General features: G+C 42.1%; 1 protein-coding gene across 1 annotated transcript; it reads left to right on the top strand.

Moving 5' to 3' along the window:
- Nucleotides 1-140: 140 nt before the first annotated feature.
- smyd2a (SET and MYND domain containing 2a) lies at nucleotides 141-14927 on the top strand. Its single transcript, XM_030376050.1, has 12 exons — nucleotides 141-455; nucleotides 1332-1395; nucleotides 1626-1736; nucleotides 2168-2228; nucleotides 4263-4390; nucleotides 5260-5327; nucleotides 5658-5760; nucleotides 6098-6208; nucleotides 10685-10808; nucleotides 11021-11195; nucleotides 11596-11704; nucleotides 12516-14927. The coding sequence occupies exons 1-12, from the start codon at nucleotides 283-285 to the stop codon at nucleotides 12597-12599; spliced, it is 1311 nt and encodes a 436-aa protein (XP_030231910.1). The 5' UTR covers nucleotides 141-282; the 3' UTR covers nucleotides 12600-14927.
- Nucleotides 14928-16972: the final 2045 nt, after the last annotated feature.

Below are 16972 nucleotides of genomic sequence, written 5' to 3'. Positions count from 1 at the left end.
TTGCCCCAAATAACAGCTGGTCTAGCTGGGTAGCCTCTGTCAGATTGGACCCAGCTATGGCCACTTTATTCTCACTTTGTCTAGAGCGCCTCCTATCCAATAAGCGGCAGTGCTGCGCCCTAGAGCAGGTCTAATCAAATGATCCCGGAAAGGAGAACGCAAAGAAGACCAAACAAGTCATTCAGTAGATAAGATCATTATAGAGCAGTCACATAAAGAGCAGTCACACACAGAGCAGCGGTCTGGCAGCGATTCGTCAAGATAACGGAAGACGGAAGGATAATGAAAAACGAAGGCGTCGAGGGGACCGAGAGGTTCCTGAGTCCTGACAAGGGACGAGGACTGCGGGCGGTCCAACACTTTGCAGTCGGGGAGCTGGTGTTCGCCTGCCCTGCGTACTCCTATGTGTTGACAGTGAATGAGAGGGCAGCACATTGTGAATACTGCTTCTCAAGGTAACGTCACTGTAAACGCCAAACCCCCTGCAGCCCATAATGGTGAAGCGTATTTGCAGATGGGTTGGCAGGCATACCACAAGAAGTAAACAATCTGCTTCTTACCACAATGTGATCTCAGGGATGTATTGGCTAATCATCGTTGTGCAGCCAGGTTATCGGTTGAAAATTGTGTTAGAAATGTCGAGAATCTCGAGATATGAGGCAAAATTGGACAATAGTGTGCCTCGTCCTCACAACCAAAGTGCTCTGAATGTTCTGCTGCAGAACTTACGGTCTGTTTTGCTATTTTCACAAGCTTTAGTAAATGATCACTATTTCGTATAATTAATGCATTGCTTACTCCTTAATAGGATTTATATTTTTAAATAACACGTTTATATTGTCCCTCGGCGTTTTCTCTGCCCCCTTTCCGGTGAGCAGCAAAGGTTAGGACTCTAAATATAGTTGGACACGTGCTGCTAGAGGTGGTGTAGGAGCAGGCTGGCAGAGGAGCCTGCGTTCTTCTGAGGGAGTCTTATGAGACGAAAGCTGATACAGCATAAACGGCTTTACACACGTTGGCAATAAGTCAAAGATACGTGCAAATTTGCCTCCCCCACTAGTTACCACAAAAAGATAGCAAAAAAAACAAGCTGATGGATTTAGGGCTCTGTTTTTGTGCTTGCCATTGATGGGATACCATTAGTGCAGTGGTTCATTAAATCCTCTGACAAAGTTACAATGCATAAAATATTACATTATTTATGCAACATGACAGAATAAAGAAAGCTACAGTATTGATATGACACATCACTTTGGTCTAAAGTCTAGTGCTGAATGTGCCTCTTTGTCCATGGCAAGTTGATATCAAAATGACAACAATTGTGTTTGCAGGAAAGAGGGCCTTTCCAAGTGTGGCAAATGTAAACAAGCCTTCTACTGTGATGTCGACTGTCAGGTAGGCCTTTTCATCAATGGTGGATACCTTGAAATTCCTTGTTGGATTGTTGAACGTCATCTATCTAGCAGTAATAACACAACAACATAAGAAACGTGTGTGTGTGTGTGTGTGTGTGTGTGTGTGTGTGTGTGTGTGTGTGTGTGTGTGTGTGTGTGTGTGTGTGTGTGTGTGTGTGTGTGTGTGTGTGTGTGTGTGTGTGTGTGTGTGTGTGCGCGCGCACACTACAGAAGGGAGATTGGCCCATGCACAAACTGGAATGTTCAGCCATGTGTGCCTATGGGGAGAACTGGTGTCCGTCTGAAACCGTCAGACTAGTGGCCAGAATCATAATGAAACAGGTAGGAACCCAATTTTACAGGCCTCATTACGATCCATGTGGTAAAACATCATTACGGTATGGTAGGAGTACATCAGCACATGGTCATGGTTCCTACACAGAATGCTGGAGAAGGTCCATCGCTCCATCTAAAGACAAGGTTGTCTTGGGCTGCTGAGGAAAGTTTGCTCTGTATTTAAGAGCTGTTGATCCTTCAAGCAATGACATGATACCACACCTGGTCCTCACACTACAGTCTGATTAATACATTGCTGTATCTGGTCGGCTGAAGTCAAATTGTGCATGACTTCACAAAGAATTACGAAAAAACTTCAATCTCATTTCAATGCTGATCAGAGATGACGTTGCTGATGTTGAGGTTGATGATGATGATAATAATGTTGATGATGATGATGACCTCCTCCCTGTTTGTTCGATATATATCTATTATAGAGAGCGACAACGGAACGGACAACCTCAGAGCGACTGCTGCTGCTTACAGAGTTTGAATCCCGTAAGTAGGTGTGTGTTTCTCGTGGGCTGACTTCAGACCGATGGTTAAACGTTCACGGGAGGCGTCGGATGTATAGTCGTGTAGGATAGAGTTGGTTGTTCGATGACCTTTTCGAATCCTTCCCATTAGTGATACTTACGCTTCTTGTCCCCCTGTTGACATTTCGCCTGAGTAGTAAAGTGGCCATCTATTTATTGTCTCTAGTGCAGGCCAGGGCACTGTCTCTCCCACTCATTCACAAACAACACTTCTGCAGGCCCCTCTCCAGGTGTTTTTAGAACCATGCACCTGGCCTGCTTCATTCTGTTGGCTGGTTTTCAAATAGCCTGATAGGATAATCAGAGCGAGTGATGCCTGTGGTGCAGGGCAAGCTCAACAGAACGGCATTTTGCACATTCAGTCTTTCACAAATGGGACTATTTAGGATGCCCCCCATTTTGGCTTTACAATCTGGGAACTGCTGAAATCTTTTGGCCGCAAACAACAATCCAAATGGATACAACAGCATCCAGCGCCTTCCACTCCAACTGTTCCTGAGACACTTTTTAGTTTTGTGGTTGATGCATGAATTTTTTACCGAGCCGGAGAAAGGAAGCGCATGAATCCTAAAACGAGACTGCTGGGCCCGTGATGGACAAGGGCTCCGTGTTGAAGCCACCACTGGGATTTAAACTGGTGGAAAGTAGGGCGGCTTTATGTCGCAGAGCTAGGACAAGAGTTGAATTGAGAGCGGGGAAGATAAAGGCACCTCCTGTCCGTTCCTGCAGTTAGATCTCTCCTCTCCTCTCTCTCCACGTCACCACATGTAATTCCACCGTCTCTTTTTCCTGGCACCTTTCCTCTTCTCTCTCTCTTCTTCAGCCGGTTCTTTTGCCTGAAGTGTTTGGTTGTGTGAGCCGTAGCTGGGAGCGCTGGGATCGTTAGCTACACCCGTTTTGCCATTGAGAGTCCACACTGAAGTCCTTCTGCCCACCTGTGAACAACCAGAGAGTACCGCCTCTTTGTGGAAAATCTTGCTCCTGGAGGAACTTGGAGACCTATGTTACTGACCAAACACTCTATCTCAGGGATGGCTGTTGGAATATACAGTATAACTATTTTACACTTAATTTACCAAATTAATATCCCATGTAGTTCCTTTTAAAATGTAAAACCCATAGTCTCGCTCATAGCATAATCCCCCTGTTTGCCCTCCCCCATCTGCTGTCACCCGGCAATAGTTAATGTGCTGCCCAGACTGACACGGACATTTGGTCTAAAGCAGTGTTTGTTTCCCAACACCTCGCTCACCTGTGAGTCATGAACGGCCCCTTGACTAATGTATGGGTTGAAAGGGAAATTCGATATAACTCCGTAAATCACTGTCGCGACGGAACTCATTCATTCAATTATTCACCTTATCAGATCAGGCACATTCTTTCACATTCATTCACCCGATCAGACACGCATTCATTCACATTCACTCACCAGATTATATCATACACATGTTCATTCAGGTACCGTTAGTAATCTATGTCTTGTGTGTGTGTGTGTGTGTGTGTGTGTGTGTGTGTGTGTGTGTGTGTGTGTGTGTGTGTGTGTGTGTGTGTGTGTGTGTGTGTGTGTGTGTATATGTATATGTGTATATGTATATGTGTATATGTATATATATATATATATATATATATATATATATTGCTTATCATATCAAATGTGTGACCCTGGCATGCTAGACGCCTGAATGTCATCAAAGTGTCAATTAGTCAGTAATGTCGACTTAGAATGGTTACCAGTCAGCTCAGTTTGACTGTTGTTAATTATTTACTTCATTCCTTTCTTGGCAATTATTGACCTTACATCACACTCAACACAAGCCCTTTTGTTTCCCTTGAGGTGCTTTTAACTTGTGTGATCTTTCAGAACAAAACGACTCTCGGATATCCAACGTGCCACTCAAACAGTTCCATCTTCTGATTCCTTTTCCATCCATTTCTCATTTCTTCTTGATGGATGTTTTGGTTCTGTTGTTTATGTCTCCTCTATCCCTCCTCTCAGATCTGGATAAGTTGGACAGCGAGAAGGAGGAGATGAATCAGTCGGACATCGCAGCCCTCCACCACTTCTACTCCAAAAACATCATAGATCTTCCTGATAACCAGGCACTCATTGAGCTCTTCGGCCAGGTAAAGCCCTGGTTGAAGCCCTGGTTAAAGGCCTGGTTGAAGCCCTGGTTGACACCCTGGTTGACACCCTGGTTAAAGTCCTGGTTGACGCCCTGGTTGACGCCCTGGTTGACGCCCTGGTTAAAGCCCTGGTTAAAGCCCTGGTTAAAGCCCTGGTTAATGAAGAGAGTTCTCAATGGTAATTTAAATTTTGGCCTTTAATTTTGAATAATAACCAGGTAACAAACGCATTATATTTATCGTGTAAACATATGTAAAAGAGATGACAACTGTCTTAAGATGGTGTGACTTGACATCTAGGTGGTTTAATCCATCGTTTAAATATAGAGGGAGGGAGGCTGTGTCAAAGTCCTAAACTGGGTACGAGACTTTTTTCTAATGTTGTTGTGTAGGTCACACAAGCCCCCCCCCCCTCCCCTCCCCTCCCTGTAGCCCTCTGCAGCTGTCCTACATTTGTTAGCACATAGACACAGGGGCACCGGGTGTGCTGAATCCATGTGTGCGTGCGCGTGCGCACACACACACACACACGCACACACGCACGCACGCACGCACGCACGCACGCACGCACGCACGCACGCACGCACACACACACACACAGCCAATGGTGCTTGTCAATCTCGTTACTAAATGAGCTCCATTAGCTCTGATCCCAGTCTGTCAGTGGCCATGGGCGCTTAACTCAGTGCAGCTAAGCTTCCCCCAGGGGGGGATACTTTCTCTATCCACGTGGGGACCACCACACACACCAGCAGCCTGCCCGCCCTGTCCGCCTTTGTTAACTTCCTGCAGTACATGTTAGTGGTCAATGGGTGGACTGGTTTGGTCGTTGATCGGTTGGTGTTCCTCCTCTCCCGACCCCTCTCCAGGTCAACTGTAACGGCTTCACCATCGAGGACGAGGAGCTCTCCCATCTCGGGTCTGCCGTGTTCCCAGAGTAAGCGCTTTGGGGTCACTGCCTGGAACATACTATAACAAGGACTGTACGTGTATGCATAAGTGGTGATGCAAACCAAAGCCAAAAATGTCTCAATTTTGAGTGGATACGATTCTAGAAAATACATTGGGATTCTTCTTTATTCCACGGTTTGAATTTCTTTTATTATTCTAAAAACAACACGTTTTAGTTTTTCCTTTTTTTTTTATTGGTTAAAAAGCAGGTGCTCTGCTCTATGCTATTATCTTGCTCATCGTTTTCCCTCTCTGTCTGTCTGTCTGTCTGTCCCTCTGTGGTCTGTGCGGTGCTGTCGGTCGCCCCCCACTGTAGTGTAGCACTGATGAACCACAGCTGCAGTCCAAACGTCATCGTCACCTACAAAGGCACCGTGGCCGAGGTGCGTGCCGTGCAGGACATCAACCCCGGGGATGAGGTGAGTCTCTCTCTCCCCCCCCCCCCCCCCCCCCCGCACTGCGTTAGACAGGAGACACTGGGTGTCTGAAATAGAAGCTCTGTGACAGAATGTTAACAAGGGGAGACGGAGCATTGCTTCAGATGTGAAAAGAATGGATCGAACAATGTTCCAGTTGGTATTTCATGTTTGGTCACATACACGTCGAGGTTCCATAAAATCAGCCTCAGCCTTGGCCAAGAAAGTTTGCTTCACTTTATAAAAAAATGAAATCGGATGAGTCAACGCGGCTTTCTTTAGCATGCCCTCCTCCTTCTGTTCCTACATCGGTCCGCCAACCCTGTGTGTGGGTTTCTAGGTCTTCAACAGCTACATAGACCTGCTCTACCCCACTGAAGACAGGAGGGAGCGCTTGATTGACTCTTACTTCTTCAACTGCCAGTGTGACGAGTGCACCTCGAAGTCAAAGGTAAGGGCTGATCTGTGTACACAAACCAACAGCAGAAGTATATAATGAACCTCCCTTTAGACCGTTTTTTGATGTTGCGAGAATCCGGTCCCAGACCGGTCCCAGACCGGTCCAGTGGTGGGGCTTCCGTGATTGGATAAACGCTGGGGGTGGGGGCGTTTCATACGCGAGTAGTATATAATGATACCCTATCTGGAGGATTCGAGGGTACTGTGTGTGTAGAGTGTGTTAAAAACCGTTTAACCCACCATTGTTTGATAGTGGGCATAAGTTGTCGTGTCTTAACAGAACGGCTCCGTCAAGTTGGCGACTCTCATTATATCCGGTGGGGGCTCTCCTCTGAGTGTGCTGTCCTGGAATTATTAAATATTGAATGGCATAATAATGATACAGAAAATAATTAACGTCTCTCTCCAATATACCATTCCATTTCCCACACACTCATTTAGGGCTGGGTAAAAATATCGATTCATCAATGCACTGCAATTTATTTGTTCTCGAATCAATTTCGATCCAGATTTTTTTTTTCTTAAATTAGATTATTTCCGTAAAAAATAAGAAAATAATAAGCATACATTGTAATTTAGAAGCAATTATGCCTAAATGTACATTCCCTTTTACATTTGTCCATGTTATGATTATGACTATGATTTTTTTCTGCAAGTTTATTTCAGGAACAATGCTATACAATGGTGTATTCCCTTTTTGCTAATTAAAGCACAATGAAATGGTTAATTCTAAATAATATTTTGGTATTTTTTTCATCTGCACATATTATTGTATCGATATCGAAGCAATTGGATCAATGTCGAATCAAGACCTAAAGAATCGAATTGAATTGAATTGTGAGGTATCTGGAAATACCCAGCCCTACACTCATTAGACATGCGTTAGTATAAGGCTAAACCACAATGTTTCATATCCATATAATGCTACCCTTATAAATGTTTTTTAAGAGGCTTCATAGAATAGTGTGGTAGCTGAAACCGCATTCAACACTTAAACTATGCATGTGGGAAGACATTAAAGACAGAAACCTTTATTATTACTCTCCCCCATTCCATGAAGACACTCAACATGTTTGTTTTTACGTTACGCTTCAATCAGATAAGCCTTGGGATGGTCCCTACCCTTGACAACAGACCACCTCAGGCCTGTCAGACATCCTGCTAGCAATTGCCTGACCTTGTGGTAGATGAACCGCGTTTAACACTTCAACTAAATAAGAGAGTTCTAGGAGTCCGGAGCATGAAAGACAAAGACTTTATTATTAGAAGTAAGAACATAGACGAGTTGCTTTGACAAAGAACTGAGGAGCTGTCCTCGGGCTCCACCTTATATATCCATTTCTGTCCATCAAAATGTCATTACCCATACATCCGTTCCCAGTATGGATCCTCTGCAGACACAATGGCTTTTTTTTGGCTAACTCGTTCTTATTCAGTTACCCCTAGTTTTCCTCCTAGCCCGCAACCTGTCTCCCACAGAATTTTGGAACACGTCAGCAACATGTTTAACGGCACACTCAAAACATGTCCAGCTTGCGACTGTCCCTGGGCTGACCTCAGTTCTCATCGGTCCTTGCAGTCATACCGATAGCACAACCAGAAATCATTGACCTGTCACTAAGCTCCGCCCCTAGAACGCAGATGAGCCAATGACATTCCAGCCTCAACTATACTCGGACAACTCAGTTGAAAACACCAGGGAGGAGGCATAGTATAATGATTTAATGGTGGATTTATGTCGTTTGTGTAAAAAAATAATATAAAAAATAAACGGGACAAGAAAAAGTGTGGGGGCAGACTTAGCGACAGGTCAATTAGGTCAGCAGACTTGCTGGAGCTACTCCACATTCAGAGGGGAGGGCAACTTGGATGACTTGTCTTCTCAATCTTTTCTCCACAATTATTATATTCATAGTATTCATATTGCGTATTTGCTGAAGAGAAACTTCTTTTTAGGACACGTCGGCCAGCGAAATATTTGATTTAATATTAGAGCATGATCATGGAAAAAAGTACAGGCAGCAAATTTACCAAGGATACATTCAGTGAGACGATTGGTGATCAAGATTCTTATAGGGAAACGTTTGCATTGTGGGTAGGGAATACACAGGTAAGTGGGAGTGACCATTGTGGAGGGTTTAGGATTGGCGGGAGAGGCCGAGTTAACTGCAATACACTATGGGGAATTGGACATGTCTGCAAGTCTGCAAGCATGGTTCAAGGAATCTACATAACAAACATTCAGTCGATTGGCCTGGCCGTAGTATCAGACATCGTGGCTCCACTGGGAAGGAAAGTGTGAACATCTTAACCTCTCTCAGTTAGAGAGAGGAAGAGATGAATCTTAAGATACAGGGAGAATGAATAATTACTATTCATTTTAATGTGAATAGTAATTATATAAACAAGGTTAATATAATTTGTACATGATTGTATATAATAGTTATGATTGATATTTCCATGACAGTTCCTCCCTTTTTGACTTATAAAGGCCAAAGTGATTATTGGGATACAAATTAATATAGTGTGTGAACTGTAATTGTGGTTCTCGAGTGGCTCCAATCATTTTGTCAGATTTAGAGGCAGGAGTAAAGCTCCCTGAACCCATCCTAAAAAACCTATTGGCTGTAGGAAAAATAATGGGGGGAGAAACCTTGTTCAGACATACAGTGTAGCAGAGTTGCAATTGATAAGGCATAAACATGAATATGAACAATGCCTATGATGAAACTGAGGCATGCAATGATAAGATGTGTTCTTCAGGGTGGGGGCAGTAGGGGTTCCTGCTGCCAGCAGTTCAACATTTAGTCTTTGGCCCATCTTGGTTATCAGCATTGAACCTAGTTCTGGTTGTTCGAATCTGAAAGAAAGTCCTTGCAGTCATACGATAGCACAACCAGAAATCATTGACCTGTCACTAAGCTCCGCCCCTAGAACGCAGATGAGCCAATGACATTCCAGCCTCAACTATACTCGGACAACTCAGTTGAAAACACCAGGGAGGAGGCATAGTATAATGATTTAATGGTGGATTTATGTCGTTTGTGTAAAAAAATAATATAAAAAATAAACGGGACAAGAAAAAGTGTGGGGGCAGACTTAGCGACAGGTCAATTAGGTCAGCAGACTTGCTGGAGCTACTCCACATTCAGAGGGGAGGGCAACTTGGATGACTTGTCTTCTCAATCTTTTCTCCACAATTATTATATTCATAGTATTCATATTGCGTATTTGCTGAAGAGAAACTTCTTTTTAGGACACGTCGGCCAGCGAAATATTTGATTTAATATTAGAGCATGATCATGGAAAAAAGTACAGGCAGCAAATTTACCAAGGATACATTCAGTGAGACGATTGGTGATCAAGATTCTTATAGGGAAACGTTTGCATTGTGGGTAGGGAATACACAGGTAAGTGGGAGTGACCATTGTGGAGGGTTTAGGATTGGCGGGAGAGGCCGCGTTAACTGCAATACACTATGGGGAATTGGACATGTCTGCAAGTCTGCAAGCATGGTTCAAGGAATCTACATAACAAACATTCAGTCGATTGGCCTGGCCGTAGTATCAGACATCGTGGCTCCACTGGGAAGGAAAGTGTGAACATCTTAACCTCTCTCAGTTAGAGAGAGGAAGAGATGAATCTTAAGATACAGGGAGAATGTATACAGTTCATTTTAATGTGAATAGTAATTATATAAACAAGGTTAATATAATTTGTACATGATTGTATATAATAGTTATGATTGATATTTCCATGACAGTTCCTCCCTTTTTGACTTATAAAGGCCAAAGTGATTATTGGGATACAAATTAATATAGTGTGTGAACTGTAATTGTGGTTCTCGAGTGGCTCCAATCATTTTGTCAGATTTAGAGGCAGGAGTAAAGCTCCCTGAACCCATCCTAAAAAACCTATTGGCTGTAGGAAAAATAATGGGGGGAGAAACCTTGTTCAGACATACAGTGTAGCAGAGTTGCAATTGATAAGGCATAAACATGAATATGAACAATGCCTATGATGAAACTGAGGCATGCAATGATAAGATGTGTTCTTCAGGGTGGGGGCAGTAGGGGTTCCTGCTGCCAGCAGTTCAACATTTAGTCTTTGGCCCATCTTGGTTATCAGCATTGAACCTAGTTCTGGTTGTTCGAATCTGAAAGAAAGAACAGATCGAAACAAAAAAAAAGAATGAAGAAAGGCAGCAGAGTAACCAAGGATACATTCAGTGAGACAATGGGTGATCAAGATTCTTATAGGGAAACGTTTGCATTGTGGGTAGGAGGGGTAAATTGGGTGACTTGTCTTCTCAATCTTTTCCCCACACACGGATGCCCCTCAACTTCCGGCCTGGGACCGGACGCACTCAACCTCTAAAACGGTCTTATCGGGATTATATACTGCTCACACCCTTCAATGTGCATGTTTCAAATTCCGATATTTTCTGTTCTCCTCTTTTCTCGTTCAGGACAGCGCTAAGATGGAGATAAGGAAGAAGCTGAGTTCTCCGCCAGAACCAGAGGAAATACGAACCATGGTATATTACGCCAAGAATGTCATCGAGGAGTTCAGAAGAGCCAAGCACTACAAGAATATCCTCTCGTGATCTATGCCATGTCGTCCTCTGTCCCTTAGCTGATCCATCTTAATTTCTCCATTTATCTGTTATCTCTCTTCTCTGCATTCATCTGTGACCACTTTCTGGCGTTGATTCTCATACCATCTGTTTACCATCTCTTTTTTTACATTTGTTGAAACCTATCTTTCGAAGTTTGTCATTATCAGTTCCTTGACCACTTGACACCTCCCAGTGAACTGCTTGAAATGTGCGAGCTGAGCCAGGAGAAGATGGGCTCTATATTCGCCGACACCAACGTCTACATGCTGCACATGATGTATCAGGCGATGGGCGTGTGTCTCTATATGCAAGACTGGGACGGAGCCATGAGCTATGGAGAGAAGATCGTCCAGCCCTATAGGTAGGCCCAGCTGTCAATCACAGCGACATTGAAATAGTGGCATGTAGAAGTAAGAATCTCCTTGACAATCAAGCAATTGTACCCAACCAAAACCATGAATCAGATTAAGAATCAGTTACTTTTATTACATCTTTTGGTACAAGTACACAAGAGTAACATTCTCAGGCTTGTTTCCTCAACAGTCTCATAGCAGCAACAATACAAGATAAAGTGAATAAAGATAAGATAAGGAGCAGCATCAATAGATCACAAAGATAAGATGACTGAGTGCAATAGATTTTCAAAACGGCCTGTAAAGGCTCACCATACTCGCACCTGGTGGTATAATATGTCACCTTTTAAGCATTGTGTCCTCTGATCATGATGCATTGTCTTCAACGTGTGCTGTTGTACCCCCCAGCGTGCACTACCCCCCCTACTCTCTGAACGTGGCGTCCATGTACCTGAAGCTTGGACGGCTGTACCTGGGGCTCGAGAGAAAGACGCAAGGGATAAAGGCTCTGAAGAAGGTAACTAACCAATCCGCTCATTAAAGAAATGTGGTGGAGACGATGTTGCTTCACCCCTAATCTTGGTTGTATTTGCACAGATATGGATTATATGCTTTTATTCGTTAGCCTGAAATAAAAATGAGATCTTCGAAATGTAAATGCAACTATAGGGCTGGGTAAAAATATCGATTCATCAATGCACTGCAATTTATTTGTTCTTGATTCAATTTAGATTCACAACTTTTTATAAATCGATTATTTCCATAAAAAAAGAAACATACTCAGTCATTGTAATCTAGAAACAAGTATGCCTAAATGTACATGCCCTTTTACATTTGTCCATGTTATGATTATTACTTTTATGCTGCAAGTTTACCTCAGGAATAATACTATACAATGGTGTATTCCCTTTTTTGCTAGTTAAAGCACAATGAAATTGTTAATTCATTTTGAAATGGTTAATTCTAAATAATATTTAGGTATTTTTGGCCTCTGCACATATTATTGAATCGATATCGAAGCAATTGGATCAATATCGAATAAAGACCTAAAGAATCAAATTGTATTTAATTGTGAGGTACCTGGCTACCCAGCCCTATGCAACTATATGATTATTGGGTGGCTCATTTAATGGTATGAGCACTAATATATAATGCATACATACAATATAATATTAAGATAAATTGAGAATCAATATAACAAAGTAACACCATGATGTGATCGTTTAACCAAATCTGGCTAGGACGTACCTGATGTAGGTACGTCACAGGTACACACAGGTATGCAGGCCAGTAATTCTCTCTAAATGATCTTCTTCCTCTGGCCGAAGGCACAGGCGATCATGGAGGTAGCCCATGGGAAGGACCACCACTATGTGGCGGAGGTCAAACGTGAGATCGAGGAGCAAAACTAAAAGGAGATGCAGGAGGAGCAGTTCATGTCCACACAGAGGCGTTGGGATTATTGCCACCTCGCCTTAAAGCAAAAAGAAAAAAACACAGAATTTCAAATGCACAGCATGCGTCGTGTACCTCTTTTTCTTTCCTTTTCTTTTCCCGGTTAAGTGATGTCCAATACAGTGTTTGTGTCCACCGGTTTATCCCCGTTTGTGTAGTTGGTCGTGTTTCTGTTTCTGTTAACGGTTTTGTCTTGTGTACATATCAAAGTCTGGTCTAGGATGACCTGCGTCGGGCATGTCCTGTTCAGCGCCATCTTAATTTGTATTATTTTTTTTTTAAATTGGGCTTGGCTTAATTTACTAAATGTTTCTAACTGTGTTTGTGTTTCTGAGGCGTCCCCTCCCCCCAGTGTTTGGTAGAATAAACCACGAGTTCCTAAGGAATGCAAAGGAAAAACGTGACAACTTTTTGAAGTTGTTTTTGATTTTGGTTTGTTTTGTTTGAAGAAAAGAAATATGACACATATTGAGTCAGTTTAATGACTCGCCAACTCATCCAACTAATCTGAAACCATTGTGCCATCTAAAAAGATCATCAATAAATTGAATCGGTTTGTATTACATTTTTTTTATTGATTGTGTAACAACCCATGCAAAGCAGATGTTTTGGAGAGACGTAGCAGCAACACAGCAAGCATTTAAGCTCCAAAAAAGAAACCATGTTTGACTTAACTGTATTATTATGTTACTTACATCTCCATATCTCCCTGCACCAATGCTTTACCTGTGTCGTAGAATTAGTATAACTATTCAAGACCTCTCAGTTCTGCCTATGATTCTGGCTTTATAGATGTTGAACTGACTTTTAAAACTGTGAAGCAATCCCAAATGACCTTGTAGCAGCATGCAAAGAGGTCATAAGGATGAAATACACAAGTGTTGTGTTTTGCTTGTCGTTTGCGTTCCTCTTTTTGGGTACCTACATCAAATAAGGATGAGTGACAGAAAGCGTCCTTTAGTGAATGCTGTTACATCTACATTTGATGTGATATCGGTGTTGATGTTGGCCACATCACCACATAAAAGTGACTGTTTTAGAGTTAAGCCTATACTTAAGTCTATATTCGACTTTATTTGCATGTTACCTGCATGGTAAGCTCAGCAATCGCAGGCTTCAATGCTCCTGTGCTGGGAGCATTTTGTCATTGGTCAGACCTATCATCCTGAAATAAGTCTCACCTCCCAATGTGTTTAGGTCTGGTCATGTTCACGCGGGAAATAATGGGGTCAAGACGAGTCCATGTGGGAAAACATGGCTGATCATGATAAATGTGAATTCTGATTCATCAATCAGAAGTTAAGGACACTTGGACTATTGGCGAATCAGAAGTACCATTCACCTCTAGTGATTGTTATATTCTGAAATATTGCAGTTACTGGTACAGTAGTGATGTAATGTATAATCGAATTTTCTCCTTTGCAGTTCAACATCAGCTTATTTGAAAAATTCCTCAGCGCATGATCCAGGACATTTAGCTTTTCATATATTAAAGCTGGATAACACAGTTTAATGTTACAATGAATCTAATTATATACTAAGAGGCATGCACCTTTTTGTTTGAATAGAACAAGCCTTAATGGTAGATTGGAGGTAAAAGTTTGGAAACATTAATGAAAGAACATCAACTTTCTATGTGGTTTTTCAGTAGATTGGTGGATGATGTGGATTCAATATCAACATATTGGCCCAGGCACCAAACAATAATTCTTTATTGTTCCAATGTTTTTAAATACGATTTAAAAGTGGGTTCAACAACGTCGCAATGCCCTCTTTACACATTGTCCTCAACAGTAGATCCAGGGTAACCCATAAACCGATTTAATTGTTAATCATATGATTGACTGGATTCACCTCATTGGTACAGCATGACAAGTTAGGGGACTTAATAGACAACTGCAAAGATCCATATACGATGTGTTGTCTGTGCTCTTATACAGTACTAGAACATTCAGCGTACGTTGTCACGTGCATAGATGAAGGAATACACAATCACCTCGAAGGTGCCTATAGCATTCCAAGCTACATCAAAATCCTATCCTATAATCCAATAACCACAAAGCCTAATAGATGAGGGTTGATTGACCTTATAGATAAGAAATGAAGACAATTCCCCAGATTTGCAGTACACACTGTCTTGTTTTTTACTATTTATATTGTGAGCTGTTAGCATGACAGTTACCAGGCATGCATTTTACTGCAGGGGGAATGCACAAATAAATATCTGAGCCTCAAATTGTATCCCTACATTGTCTGGACCCTTAATAAATGATTCTTGACATTGATCATTTTCTTATTTATTTTGTCTTGCTGTTATACTGTATAATGCAAACTCATGTCTATAATTTCTCATGGTCAGTGGGTGGTTTAGCTTTGAATGTTTTGCTCAGCAATTTGGCATCGGAGCTCTGTTCAGTTTATTTTATATTGTAATATATGATAATATATTTTTGCAAGGAATTTCCGGAGGTCTGTGTGGATTAAATTGCACACAGCCACTAAACCTATTCATACAAGTAGTTAATCCAGTAACCCTGTTTGGGGCTTTTCAGAGCGTGCTTACATCCAAGTGGTATTCTGGCCTGGTGGGGATGTGTGTGTGTGTGTGTGTGTGTGTGTGTGTGTGTGTGTGTGTGTGTGTGTGTGTGTGTGTGTGTGTGTGTGTGTGTGTGTGTGTGTGTGTGTGTGTGTGTGTGTGTGTGTGTGTGTGTGACCTGTGTGTGTGTGACCTGTGTGTGTGTGTGACCTGTGTGTGTGTGTGTGTGTGTGACCTGTGTGACAGGTATTTGTTTATTTGTGTATTTGTGTAAACAGCATGTGCTTGATGCGGAACATAATGGCCAGCACAGAGATGTTTTGACCTCAAGAGGGTGTTGGGAGGGTTGAACTGATAAAAGGTTGGTGTGGGGTCCGACTGTGGGAACCAGGACGAGAGATATGCATACAGACCAATAAAAGAAGTCTCTGTTTTTATTTTACGGGGCTTCCAGGACACCTGCACGTGCATGAGGATAAACATTATACATTATGAAAATGATATCTGTTGCTTACTTTATTACCTACCGTTACTTACCAGTGTTATCTGAAAGAAGAGGTTTAACTGTCATAACATAATTTATACAGAACATACCTATCATTAAAAGTTACATCCGGTGGACTGTAGGGGGCGCAGGGAGGAGGGGTGCCGGTGTTACACCGAATTCTGCGACCCACCGAAAAGTGTGACCCCAGGGGGCGCTGTTGCACATTATCTGCAACATGCACGTGTGCATTATAACAAAAACATAAATAAAACATAAGATCTCCGGTCGATCTTTCTTTTCTTGATACTAACATTAATTCTAAACACCGTTTTACACAGTAGCCTATAATAGGAAATGCTCAAAGGTAAATCAGCATAAATTAACACTGACTGTAGCTTTTTATGGGTAAAGAAGCAACGGTGAAGGACCGTACTAAACGCCCTATCCATTGTATGGGTCTGTAAAATGCTAATCAAATCAATCAAATGTATTTAATAAGCACCTTTAATAAAAAGGTAAATGGTTGGGGGGAGTTCTATCGGTATGCTAATCATTACCCCCGACCCCCACCCACCTGAGCGACCGGACCCTATCCAATAGACACAGGGCTTCCCTTATCTGCATCAGGGGTAGGGGATTCACCCCAACCCGTCCTCCGCGGGGTCATTTGCCATTTACCCTTGAAAATTAGCAAACTTAATGCACCTACAAATTATTTGATGAAATTAATAGAATAGATGTTAATAGTTTCATAATAACTAGTCGTCTATGTGAACTATCGCCCGTATCTTCCCCCGTTTCCCTCTGGACCGTTGGTGAATCCCCATTTACCACATGATATATCCCGTATATGTGTCGCTATACGGAAAATTATGGTGTTTTTTCATATCAAAATAAAGCACTCGCCATGAGATAGACATACTAAGAGGATTCGTAGAATAACATATTAGTGACACCTAATGTATCCTTGGTTACTTTGCGGCCTTTCTTCATTCATTTTTTATTTTTTATAAGTGTTGATCTTATGATCAAAAAGGGAGGAACTGTCGTGGAAATATCAATCATAACTATATGAACAATCATGTACAAATTATATTAACCTTGTTATATAATTACTATTCACATTAAAATGAACTGTATACATTCTCCCTGTATCTTAAGATTCATCCCTTCCTCTCTCTAACTGAGAGAGGTTAAGATGTTCACACTTTCCTTCCCAGTGGAGCCACTATGTCTGATACTACGGACAGGTCAATGGACTGACTTTTTGTTATGTAGATACCTTGAACCATGCTTGCAGACTTGCA

The sequence above is a fragment of the Gadus morhua genome, chromosome 14 (assembly GCF_902167405.1).
Source record: "Gadus morhua chromosome 14, gadMor3.0, whole genome shotgun sequence".
NCBI classification, from domain to species: Eukaryota; Metazoa; Chordata; class Actinopteri; order Gadiformes; family Gadidae; genus Gadus; species Gadus morhua.
Note: the sequence above shows the minus strand (reverse complement) of the source record. Positions and strands in the feature narration are given on the sequence as shown.

Excerpts from the sequence above, each read along its gene's own strand:
- smyd2a (XM_030376050.1), top strand. The coding sequence starts at position 283 with ATGAAAAACGAAGGCGTCGAGGGGACCGAGAGGTTCCTGAGTCCTGAC. Across the intron at positions 2,229-4,262 it reads GCTTACAGAGTTTGAATCCC|ATCTGGATAAGTTGGACAGC; the intron begins GTAAGTAGGTGT and ends CCCTCCTCTCAG. Across the intron at positions 11,196-11,595 it reads AAGATCGTCCAGCCCTATAG|CGTGCACTACCCCCCCTACT; the intron begins GTAGGCCCAGCT and ends TGTACCCCCCAG.